General features: G+C 45.2%; 1 protein-coding gene across 1 annotated transcript in view; it reads left to right on the top strand.

Moving 5' to 3' along the window:
• Positions 1–3982: 3982 nt before the first annotated feature.
• Cyfip2 (cytoplasmic FMR1 interacting protein 2) overlaps positions 3983–13095 on the top strand; it is a 100865-nt gene continuing 91752 nt past the window's right edge. Inside the window, exons 1-4 of the mRNA XM_032913809.1 lie at positions 3983–5613; positions 5677–5874; positions 7667–7756; positions 11246–11323. Of these exons, the coding sequence (XP_032769700.1) occupies positions 5686–5874; positions 7667–7756; positions 11246–11323 (357 nt within the window). The 5' untranslated portion in view covers positions 3983–5613; positions 5677–5685. The remainder of the gene's footprint in view (positions 5614–5676; positions 5875–7666; positions 7757–11245; positions 11324–13095) is intronic.

Here is a 13095-nt window from a genome sequence, read left to right as displayed (position 1 = left end):
TAGGGGAAAGGTGAGAGGAAGGACTGCGGTAGATGACAGTGGGGGCAGGGAGGAAGGGAGAAGAGAATTCCAATAAGAACTGGGTGCTGATACCCTGAGCTGGAGGCTTTTACACAAAGTTCCAGATAGACACACAATTGGATAGGAAAGGAGGAGGAGAGAGAGAGAGAGAGAGAGAGAGAGAGAGAGAGAGAGATCACCTTACCAGCATCACAATGCACCAACACTTCTTACTCTTGCCTGATTTTTTTAAAATTATATTTAAGGGTAAAAGACAAATTACATGAGTCAGGGATCAAACTCGGATCAATGGGTTTGGCTGCAAGCTCCTTTACCCACTCAACCCTCTTGCTTAGCCATGATTATGTTTCATTCTTCCCATTTTGTGTTGCTGGGGAAAAAACCCTGTGTCACTTTGTTCCTATTTCAGTAGATAGTTCTAGAAAACACTTTTAAAACATAATTTTGATACTATATTACAGCCAAACATAGCAGTTTCTCCCTAGTTATGGAGCCTGCAGTCCTGATTCAGTTCCCAGTTTGTTTGTTTTCCCCTAAGTGTTACAGTTTTGTTTGGGGTTGGGGTGGGGGTGGGGGGCTGAGGTCAAAATAGTTGAACCAGGATCCAAACAAACATTGTGTCTGGATCACTAAATCTCACAGCTCCCGGCTGCTGTGAGTCTTCTGCACTCTCCCCCCTCTCCTCTCCCTCCCCCCTCTCCTCCCCCCTCCCCCTTCAGCTTATTTGTTAAAGACATTGCTATGTACCTGTGAGGTGTTAGGATGTGAATTGAAAGCAAAGGACTGAAGAGATTCTGGTGTCTCTTTTGGGTCCAGCATTCTTCCCAGGTGATGGTGTATCCATCCATCAGGCAGGCAGCACGTGGTTCACCTGACTGTTTTCATTTCGTGATGCTGGCCCTCTTGAGGGACCAGTGGGTAGATCCACTTATTCATTAAGGGGTTGGAAAGCAAGTGTTCCAGTTGGCGTTGTCTCAGAAAGGAAAACAAACATTGTGTCTCTTTTCTTTTCTTCTGATTTGCTTATCCAACACAGCAGTCTATCTTGTTTAGGAAAGGCAAGTTACCTCGTTGTGTTTTCCCGTTTTCAACATAACAGTTGGATCAGTCACCATCCAAGTAAGAAGAGCCAGGAACTCTGGGATCTCAGTGATGTAAAGGCATTTATTCTTGTTCTGGTCCACTGCACTTTAGCTGATGGATGCTCACATGGTCCCATCCAGGGAGAGTAGGAGCTTGAGTCAGGGTCTCCTATGGATCTGTTGCACACACAGCCCCAGTGTCTTAAATAGACAGCTTCCTTGTTATGTCAGGAAAGTTCTCAACCTTCTCAGACATTTTCTGCCCCAGACCCGGACTCACGTATTCGGTTCCTTAGTAAGAAGTCATAGTTGTAGACTGGCGTCTGAGCACTGAAGGTGCGTGCTGCTTATGGGTAGGTCTTTTTGGTGGGCAGAAACACACACTTGTACGTATATGCTTATATCTGTACATATAGACATCATGTTTATATCTTTATATATGTGTATTTATGTCAGGGGGACTTTGTAATGTGTTTTAATTTTACATATAATTTTAAACACATACATGCATGAGTACATATTTATTGACCTATAACTTTTTCTGGATACTTGTTATCCATATTTGTGCTAGTTTCATTTATATTGCTGTAGTAAAGTATCTAGACAAAAAGCAACTTGAGGAGGAAGGGTTTATTTTAGCTTCAACTCCAGGCTGCAGTCCATCTCCTTGGAGAAGACATAGCAACAGGACCCTAAGGCAGCTAGTCACGTGTACACCCAGAAGCAGAAAGAAATGAATGCATGCATACCCCCTTGTATAGCTTTGGACTCTCTGCCTAAGGAATGGTGCTGCCCACAGTGAGCTTGGTTCTCCAACATCAGTTAACTCAGTTTAAGACAATCCCCTCATAGACCTGCCTATAGGCCAACCCAATGTAGATAATTGAGACTGCTCACAAGTGATTTCATGCTGTATCAAGCCCATAGTGCAAGGATACCTTTTCCTGTGGTATTTGGGTCTTACTGATTTTCTTCAGTCGTAACAATGTATCTCCTTTCAGCCACATCAAAACTGCCTCTGTCTAAACAACACCAGGAACACATCTCATCATCACTCATTTCCTCATAATATACTCAAACATCACAGTAATACACCAATGTGACATTGAAAAGCGAGCTTGTGGTTTGTTTGTTTTTTTTTTTAAACTTTTCCTTTTCCTTAATTTTTGTCGTTCTCAAGATGTGTCCCAGTTGGATCTACCATCTGATTACCGAATTAGAAGCCGGAGAGATGGTTCAGTGGGTAGGAGTGCTTGCCACACAAGCACCCATGTGAAAAGCCAGGCATGGCCATGTACGCCTACAATCCCAGTGCTGTGGGAGGCAGAGACAGGAGACTCTGACATTTTTTGTTGTTGCCTTGTGTGTGTGTGTGTGTGTGTGTGTGTGTGTGTGTGTGTGTGTGTGTGTGTGTGTTGGTGTTTTGTGTGTGTGTGTTGTTGTTTTGTTTTGGTTTGGTTTTTGGCTATCAGCTCAGCCTTGGATTCAGTGAGAGAACCTGTCTCAAGGGAGTGAGTCGATAAATTAAGGGGAGAACAGGAGATCCTCCAATGTCCCCTTTTGGCCATCACAAGCACCTGGCACACACACACACACACACACACACACACACACACACACACACACACCATAGAATCACTTGGAACAGTTCCTTTTGGTGTGGCTATACAACTTGTTGATATATGTACTCATTTCTTCCTTTTGATCCTTTTTTAAGGGTTTGCATTTTAAGCTCAATGCTTATTTTATAAGGTGAAATCTGGAAAGCCAGATATGCTCAGGGAATGCTGGACTGTTTCCCTGACCCTGAAGGCCTTGCCCTTCTTCCTTCCCCTCCCTCAAAGCTCAGCTGTCTTCATATGGCCTTCCCTTGCAGCTTTGCCTCAGTAAGCGTGCTTGTGTGTGCGCACGCATGCATCCTCCTCTCAGATAAATGGTCCGAGAGGCTCACATACACATCGGAGCTCGCTGCTGCTTAGTCTTACTGCTGCCCGAGCTTCACTGAGGAGGGCTCCAGCAGTCCCGTGGTCACGGATGTTTGCATTTTTCAGGCTGCAGCAATTACACACTTTACACCCCAACCAACAGTGCGATCGACAGCCTGGTCTCTGCAACCTGGCCAGTGGCCTGGTGGTCATAGCAGTTTGACCAGTACATTGCAGTCTGGATTTCTTACTGCATAAAACAGTATGCTTTTAAACAACGTCATCTTGGTCTTAGGGGTGGAGCCCCAGCAGATATTGATAAAGCTGTGTGTGTGGTTTTCAGTGCAAACAGAGCCAAACCCCACTAATACTGCGTGCCCTCTCGTCTGTGAAGCAGGGTCACCATGGTACATGGCCGATCGGATAGGCAAGCGGGTGAACGCTAGCTGTGTCTGGCACCAAGAAAGGCTTATTATTATTGTCTGACACAATGAAGGGAGTTGTAGGGCTTCGTAGTTGTAGATCATGTACCCTATAAATCATTATCCCTCTCTCAAGGAGACTTAATAGAAATGACAGAGATGATGTAGAAGTCAAGAGCACATACTGCTTCTGCAGAGGACCTGAGTTCAGTCCCCAGCACCCACATCAAGAGGCACATAACTGCCTGTAATTCCTGCTCCAGGGGATCTGATATTTTCTTCTGGGCTTTATCGGTATCTGCATACATGTACACATACCCACACAGAGGCACACGTGCACACACCCACACACAGGCATATGTGCATATACATAATTTGTAAAATATAAATCAAGGAATACTAGTGAGGAGGAGGAGGAAGAAGAGGAGGAAGAGGAGGAAGAAGGGGAGGAAGAGGAGGTAGAAGAGGAAGAGGAGGAGGACGAGGAGGAAAAGGAGGACGAGGAGGAGAGGCTATGGCATGGCCAGCAGTCATGCTACTTTAGACCTGAGCACCACACATAGAATTCTGAGTAGGGATGAGAGGAGAGGCGTTGGGGGAGGTCACTGCTGACTTCCAAGTGTCCTCACTGGAGGCTGGCCATGCCAACTAGCTGGGTACATGCCCAGAAGGTGTGCTTGAAACTCACTGGAGTGTGAATTTAGTCAGCTGCTCTGTAGCAGCCCAGCCCCCATCTGCCCTCCCAACCTTGGGTATCCATTCCAGCTCTGTAGGGCCCCTGGACCACATGTCAGAGGTCCCCATGTGGCCTGCAATTGGACACTATTTTTCCTAACATGGCACAGTCCCTATACGTTAGTACAGAAGAGGACACTAGAGTCCCTGGAGCTGCATTCACAGGTGGATATGAGGCAGCCAACTTGGATGCTAGGAACCAAACTCAGGCCCTCTGAACAAGCACCAAGCACCCTGGTCTGCTGAGCTCTCTCTCTAGACCCAAGCTCCACTTTTCTTACCTTCAACTAAATATATTTAATGTATTTTAATTCATGCTCTTAAATTCTAAGTAGTTACCCTTTCTGTTGGAATTACGCTGCAGCTATGAATAAGTTTCGGGTGCTTGAAAGTTTTCAAAGGAGTAATTTTTTAGGGGTTCCAGTTTGCACTGCTGATTTCTAACCTCATTACGCTGTGGTAACTCACAGCGTTGGTTTTGTTTCACCTGAGGGATGCAGTTTGAGGTCAGTCACTGCGTAACCAGGCAGGCCTGCAACCTGCTGTGTAACCCACACTAGCCTCAAATTCTCCATTCTTTTGCCTCAGCCTCCCAAATGCTAGGATTACAGGCATCTGTCACCATACCTGGTTTAAGATATCCTTTTCCAAGGCTATTTATGGGAACATGATTTATACACTAAGTCATACGTTAGAATTTTCACCTGTAAATTTGTGTTTAAAAAAAATGACTCTTCTGCTCATAGGGTGCTGTATTCCTAAAGTAGCTGTTAGTTTGGGTTGGTCAGCTGCCCTGCTTACTTCTGGCTGTTTCGCTGCTTGGCAGAGTTAACGTCCAACCAGTCCCATTCTGCCTGGGTCCAAGACACGAAAATACCCAGTGAGGACTGGTTACTTTGGTGTGGTCCATAAAATGTCCCCAGGCCATAGGAGACATAGCAGCTTCTTCATTGCCACAAACAAGGCTGGTTTATAAGAGTTAACAATTATATAGTCCCTGCTTCATTAGCCTGTATAACCCAGGCCCAGGTCCCCTTGATCATCCTGGCTGTTCTGGGGTGGATATTTATGCTGTACCATTATCGAAGAATGGAATTGTGGGATGTCCTTAAGAAGGACACGGGTATCACGTGTCACATTACTTCCCAGAGTTGTGCTTCTCCACCGCTCATGTGGAGACACAGTCTAACTTGGGCGAGGTTCGGCCAAGACGTCCTCAAAATGTATTTATTATTTAATTTATTATTTTTGTGTGTACATGGTGTAGCGGTGTCCGGCTCATGCCATGGTGGGTGCCTTTACCCACTGAGCCATCTCGCTGACTGTGAGACTCAGACCTTAAAGGCGTAGGTAGAAGATACCCAGGAGGAAGTGACCTTGGTGACCCTTGACCCAGACAGAGGCTCAGACAGGGTGAGGACAAAGAAAATATTTTGGATGTCCCTGAAATTCTCCCTTGTCGTTTCTCTCCCTCCCTCGAGAACAAAGAAAATATTTTGAATGTCCCTGAAATTCTCCCTTGTCGTTTCTCTCCCTCCCTCTCCATCAGTGTGGGAAACAGACGACGCAGCCATGACCACCCACGTCACTTTGGAAGATGCCCTGTCCAACGTGGACCTGCTGGAGGAACTGCCCCTCCCAGACCAGCAGCCATGCATCGAGCCTCCGCCGTCCTCCATTATGTACCAGGTAATGGAAAAAGCAGAGGGTAGTAGAGGGACCTGGGCTCCCGAGGTCCTGTAAGAGGATATGCCTTCAAGTGCAGGGAGGAGGAGGAGGAGGTCTGTATCGTGAAGGTGAAAGGTCAGGAGCTGATGGAGTCCCAGTGTACTCTAGGAGCCCGGTGGAAGGAATAGATTAACTAACAAATGTGTGCCAAGACCATTTCCCTCCCCTAGGGAGCCTTTGTTGATCCGTTCTGACCCCAAATTCCTTCTGGACTGTTCTGTTATTGCACCACCCGGATTATGGCAACCCTGATCTCATGAATTAAATATCACAGCTTAGAAGCCTCTAGAGTCTGCCTGGGTAATTACTTTTTCCTTCATGTGCGTGACAAGAGCTCACACAAGCCCGCATGGCAACCCGTGGCTCAGGGAAGTGGGTCATAGTTGTTTGCTTTGGCCCTAGATCAGATCTGTCGATAAACCATCGTCCCATTACATACGGCTGTGACCCTGGCAGGCACAGCGAGGAGGGCACCCGTGCAGCTAGAGGCAGCCTGGCCAAAGACCCTTGTCTGGATGCACCGGGCTGAAGGCCACGTTAACACAGAATGTGTTAATTTGGAAATTGGGGCTATCTTGGACCTTTTTGCTAAGTCTTAAACGGTGAACTGTGAATAAACATGATTACATCTTTTTTCATTTCATTCAATAATTAAATGTATCAGTCACGTGCTTGAAGATCCATTGCCTAAATCTGACTTATTTGTAGTTTTTAACATAGATTACAATTTTAATTATACAAACATTTTAATTTTAGTAATGTATAGAGAGAATTTTCATTATAACCAAAATAGAAAAGTATGGCATAGAAATTTCTTATCCCAACATACCCTTACTCTGTGTTCATGAACATTTTGTTTTGTTAACACAAAACAAATGGTATATATTTATACATATGGTATATATTTATTTTTTATATATATAAAATTTATATTTTCCTTAAAGTTTATTGTGCAGCCAGGTGTGGTGACTCACATCTGTAATCCCAGCGTTCAGGAAGCTGAAGGAAGAGGATTGCCGTGAGTCTGAGACGAGCCTGAGCTACAGAGAGAGCCTCTGTCTCAAAAGTCACAGCGACAAAACTTCTCCTGTGGATATTACTTGGGCGTCAGTGCAGTAATGCCACCTTAGGGTTAAGCAGCTCGGGGTCTTTTCTAGCCCGTTGTCCAGACTGGCATCTATTTCAGCTTTTGCTGGGTGACTCCATCTTTCCAGGTTGTTTAATCATAAAAAGTGCGGCGGAGGCCTGACTCGTCCATTGACACCTGTGCACCCTCGGGCAAGCCTGTCAGAATGGCTGGATAAAAGCCATGCACGCCTTTGACTCTTAGCAGCTGTTTGGACTCGCATAGTTAGCTGGAAGCATGGTTTCCCTGTGCTTAGATTATTTTTTTTTTATTCAGATGACACGCATATAAAACAGATTCATGTCAGTGCATTTATCACGTGATTAAATAGGCGAAGTTGATCATCAAAGCCTTAGTAACTGGAATCTAAAAGTGTGGATTCAGAACTAAATGGTTGCTTCCGAGGCTTGGTTGAGTGAAACCGCTTACCGATGAGAAGTGGGTGCTGTCCGTCTGCCCTCAGCTGGGCTGGGGGTGAGGGGTAATATTTGAAGCCTCGGGTCAGTAGGTTTCCACGGAAAGCTCGTGGGGTTTTGTTAGCAGCTGTTTGCTTGTTCCCTAGACACCCAGCCAGCTTGGATGTGTTTTCCAACAACCAAATGCCCTTCTTGCCCTCTACCTCCACAGGCTAACTTCGACACGAACTTCGAGGATAGGAATGCATTTGTCACGGGCATTGCAAGGTACATTGAGCAGGCAACGGTCCACTCCAGCATGGTAAGTCTCCGTGACCCACAGGTACAGATGCACATCCTGTGGAAGCAGGAGGAACCACAGGCGGCTTCCCATACCAGACCTGTGCTTAGCTACCCCAATATGCCCTGTCATAGTCATGGCCTATGAAAGTCCATTCTGAAGTGAAGTTCCTCCTAAAAATGACAGTGACATGGCTTTGCGAGATATTATTTATTGACTCAAGGAAGCTGCTGGCCTAAATCATTCATAAATGGAACCAGTTGTTTTCCATTCCTCTTAGGGTCTGACCTTAAGAGGGCAGAATTCTCTTCTTCCCTTTTATCCCCATAGACATTTGCAGAATTCTAGATTCCTCATCTATGGGCCCCTGCACATATTTCCCTGGACTGTTCTCACTGTGTGGGGTATGTTCTGGACCATTCTCACTGTGTGGGATATGTTCTAGACTGTTCTCACTGTGTGGGACATATTCTACAAACCTAACTCATTTGTTATGCATTGTGTGCCTGCTATGAGCTGATTCTAGAGTTAGTGTGGGGCCAGTCTCAGTTCCTGTGAGAAACTGTGGGAAAGAGACAAGTCAACCAAACACCTTTTCTATGCAGATACTTCAGGTTCACTGTCTCATTTAATCCTCACAGACCCTGTGAGGTAGGTCATTGGTAGCCGCAATATAGCAGTTGGCCAACACTGGAGTTTCTCAACTGTTAAGAAATGGATTCAGGGTCTCACAGCTAATAGGTGGTAATTCTAAACTTAGGACTCTCTGGTGACAAAGCTTGGTCCTCCAGACTAAGTTTTTTGCAGGCAAATAAAAACCTGTCTAAATGTTCCACGTTGTGATAGTAGTTTAGAGTTCAGCTTTTCAAGGGACCTTCAGAAGGCCAGAGGAAGCTTGGCCACCTTTTAGTACAGCCTTGTAACGATAGCATGTGTTGTGCCCTTTGAAATGTAGGCAGGGCAATCTGCTGTGTGATAGCATCAGAGCCTCATAATAACCCTGGGGCTTGCAAAGGGATCATTATACCAATTGTAGAGATGAGAAGACTAAGGTCTGGAGAAATTAATAAGCGAGTTGCTCATGGTCCTACAGCTAGTAAGTCCTTGCATGAACCTGGGAACAGTCCTGACCTCTCTCTGTGGTTCTTACTACAGAAGGTTGAAGCAGTCAGAGATGACATTGGGATGGGGCTAGCAGGTGTTTCTATACCAGCAAAGACAGTTCTCAGGCTGCCCAAAATTGGGGTGTGTCTGTGTGTGCTACTGTATATAGCATTTATGGAGAACAAGGTCTATACCTGGAAACCATTTTCGTGCCTAGGCCACCATAGCAGAATATTATGAGTAGATGACTTAAACAATGGTTGTTTCCTTTCCACAGCCCTGGAGGATGCTCCTGGACCAGGTGTAACAGGGCTGCTCTCTCCTGATGTTTCTCTGGCTACTCTGGCTCATTCCTCACAAACTCCTGGGTGTCAGATGTCCCTATGTGTACCCAAGTTTCCTTTCTTTATAAGGGTGACAGTCAGATTGAGTGAGAGCCTGCCCTCATGATGTCCTCAGTCACCTTTCAAACGGGCCCACCTAGAAACAGAGTCACAGTCTCAAGTCTAAATGGCCTGTAACTGAGGATTGATTCATCTCACCAAAGTGCAGATCAGAGGCTGGGGGAAGAAACCCGGTTGTTTGGCTGCCTGTCTAGAACATGCAGAACCCTGGCTTGTATGCACCACATCTCTGACACCAAATAAATTGGGCATGGCCTGGCAAAGGCTTGTGATCCCAACTGTGGGGAGGTGGAGGCAGGAGAATCAAAAGTCCAGGATCACTTTCTCAGCTACATAGGAAGCTTGAAGCAAGCCTGGACCAGAGACCCTACCACAAACAAACAAAATAACTAAATAGCAGTGGATAATTTTCAGTCACGGAAGAGAAAGAGAAGAGCATTGGTTCAACCGTGATTTATCCATAATCACTCTTGGGACGAGCTATAAAGAGGCACGAATGGAACCCATACACTGGCTGAGAGTCTCCAGTTATTGTTCCCGGAGGCCTGGAAGGTGGGGGCAGGGATTCCAGGGAACAACTGTACTGATCATGTGCGTGAGAGAAACCGGACGTCAACTCCAGCTGCTGTTACGATCCCTTAGGGTGGGGGGTCGGGGAACTAGAACCAGGCTGAGGGGTCTCAGACGCACCAGGTCACAGGCTCAGACGGGCAAAGGCTGGCTCTAAACATGATTCTGTTTGTTTTCTGATGCTGCTGTGACGAATTGCATAAACCTCCTGGCTTTGTGGATAGATTGCTTGCCTAGCATTCACAAAGCCCTAGGTTTGGTCCCTAACACCCACATAAACCAGGTGGTGTGTGTCATCACTCTAGCACTTGATAAGTAGAGACAGGAAGATCAGGAGTTCAAGGTCATCCGTAGCTGCCTAGAAATACATCTCTAGAATATATAATATGCATATATTATACCGATAGGCTATTAGATATGTAATATACATCTATAAAAGATGGTCCCAAGGAAAACCAGTAACTCAAGGTTCCCAAGGCCTCTCTTTCCACCACACCACCTTGACCTCTATTCTGGCTTGTTCTGTAACAACCGTGTCTGAACTGTCCCGAGGGCAGAGTACACATCTTGGTTCTCGGTCCTGTTTCTGGCACAGATCCTGGGACCTGAAGATGCTGGCTACAGCCTTTTTTTAACTGAATGAAGTTATGCTCACTGACGGCCTTTGGGGGCTGAGGATAGCCACGTGCTCCTCCCATTACCGTCAGTTCCTCTTTTAGACACACAGGTGTGCCCAAACAGAAGAGAGAGCAGGCAGCCCATGGTTGGTCTCGGTTGTTTCCGATCTCGGGGACAGCGTGTTACTGACTTCTTAATTAAGAATGGAAGTCGTCGCTGTTAAATAGGCTCCAAATTAAATTGGATTCTATCCTAAAAATGTATTATAAAGTGGAATGATAAATAGATTTAAAATTTTAAGTTCATTTTTTCCCTAGATATATTTGCAAGGAGAGGAAGCATAATACTAATTCTTGTCTCCTAATATTCTTTGAGGTATGCTTTCCATAGTTGGAAACCATTTAAAATGTGTGTCTATATTAATCATCTTCACAGTATTATGCAACTGTCACTGCCATCTAATTTCATTATCATGCAGACACCCTAGATGATTCTCGGTCATCCCAGGTCCTCTCCCCACGTGCTCCCATCAACTGCAGTCCGTCCAGAAGGAATCATAGAATATGTGGCCCTTCATCTGGCTTTCACCGAAGTTCTTATTAGATCAGAGATTCTAAGGTGCACGTGACTTACCTGGGGATTTCACGGGAATCTAGGTTCTTACTCATAAGCTCAGACAGACTTGTCAGCCAGCCCCTGAGTGATGCTGCTGTCACCTGTCGAGGTCCACATCCTGAGTGGCTCAGAGGAGAGCCTAGAGAAGTCCGTGGCCCTAGTGTTCCATCTCCCTGATGAATGTGCTTTGCCATTCCAGAATGAAATGCTGGAGGAGGGTCACGACTACGCGGTCATGCTGTACACCTGGCGCAGCTGCTCCCGGGCCATCCCGCAGGTGAGACCATCCTTGCCGGACCTCCCTTGCCCTTCAGGGAGGTGTCGCTGCCTCTGCAGTGCCCCTCCAACTGGAACCGGATGGCAGGAAGCAAATCCGGGCTTCTGACCCAGAGAACTTCCATAAGACTACTGACAAGGTCCACGCCCAGGGTCTAAAACCACTTTCTGGGCACATACTGTGCACAGTATTTTATTTTAAAAAGCAGTAGATGTCTCTTGCCACCCAGGCTGCCGAAAAGGATCTAAAGTAACGAACCTGATATCCCCCCACTTCTTCACCTAAACCCTCTGCTTCGCATGGTTCTGGGCACCATGTTTTTATTGGCACAAACATAGTTTTAAATCCAGATCGTTACCACAAAACCACATGTTTCTCATTTTTTACACTGTCTGTCTTGGGCTTGTTGAAAATTCAGATAGTTTTATTACCATTGACATTTTTGCTTAATTAGTGGGTTCCATTGTAACAAAACCAACAGTTCCCAGGCACATCAAGTAAACAGAGACACCCTTCTCTCTTTCCTTTAACCCTCATATTTAGGAACAGTTACTAGTAACAATTTTTTTTATACTTTTTCACATTTTCAAAGCCTGGTTTTGTTTCTCTTAAACAGTAGATTGTCTTAAAATTTTTTTTCTATTCCCTTTATTTATTCTCCTCTCAGGAAGGTATGTACCATGGCATACATTGTGTCAGTCGGAGGACAATCTGTAGAAATCGGTTTTCCCCATTCAGACGATCAGGCTTGAAAGCAAGTGCCTTTCTCCACTGAACTGTCATCGGGACAGCCTCAGAATTTTGTTTATTCTGGAGAAAGGCACCAAACCGGAGCTGCGGCTCAGTGGTAAAGCATGGCTAAACGTACTCAAGGTCTTGGTGCCTGAGGCCTGAATTCTTTCCCCAGCAGTGTAAAAACAACAAAAGGGAAAACAAAATAGGTATCAAATCATACTCAACTGTTCCGTGGCCTTTTTGCCTGTCAGGTGTGGTGGTACCGTTTCATAGTCATTTCAGAGATCCCCTTAGCCCTTCTAATGTTTGTAATGGTATATGTATATGAATGTATATGATTGTCTATGTATATGAATGTATAGGATCATGTATGAATGTATAGGATCATATGGATATGAACGTATATGATCACATATGTATATGAATGTATAGGATCATGTGTGAATGTATAGGATCATATGGATATGAACGTATATGATCACATATGTATATGAATGTATAGGATCATGTGTGAATGTATAGGATCATATGGATATGAGCGTATATGATCACATGTGGATATGAATGTATAGGATCATGTATGAATGTATAGGATCATATGGATATGAACGTATATGATCACATAGGTATATGAATGTATAGGATCACATATGGATATGGACGTATATGATCATGTATGAATGTATATGATCACATATGGATATGAATGTATATGATCATATATGAATGTATATGATCACATATGGGTATGAATGTATATGATCATGTCACTTTGTCTGTTTAATGACCCACTGGCAGTTATCTAGCCCCTGACAACCATAAAAGATCACCCTTGTCCAGTGGATGCGATGCTCACCGGTGATCCCAGCACCTAGGAGTAGGAGGCAGGAGGATCTTTAGTTTCAGGCCAGCATGGGCTACGTAGTGAGTCACTATTTAAAGAAAGAAACAAGCATCGGCTCCCTGTCACAGCCAGCCAGCCTATGAGCAGGCTTGGCGCATGTGCGTTCACAGAACATATGGCATGCGCTATGAAG

This window comes from Rattus rattus, chromosome 9 (genome assembly GCF_011064425.1).
Source record: "Rattus rattus isolate New Zealand chromosome 9, Rrattus_CSIRO_v1, whole genome shotgun sequence".
Taxonomy (NCBI): domain Eukaryota; kingdom Metazoa; phylum Chordata; class Mammalia; order Rodentia; family Muridae; genus Rattus; species Rattus rattus.
Note: the sequence above shows the minus strand (reverse complement) of the source record. Positions and strands in the feature narration are given on the sequence as shown.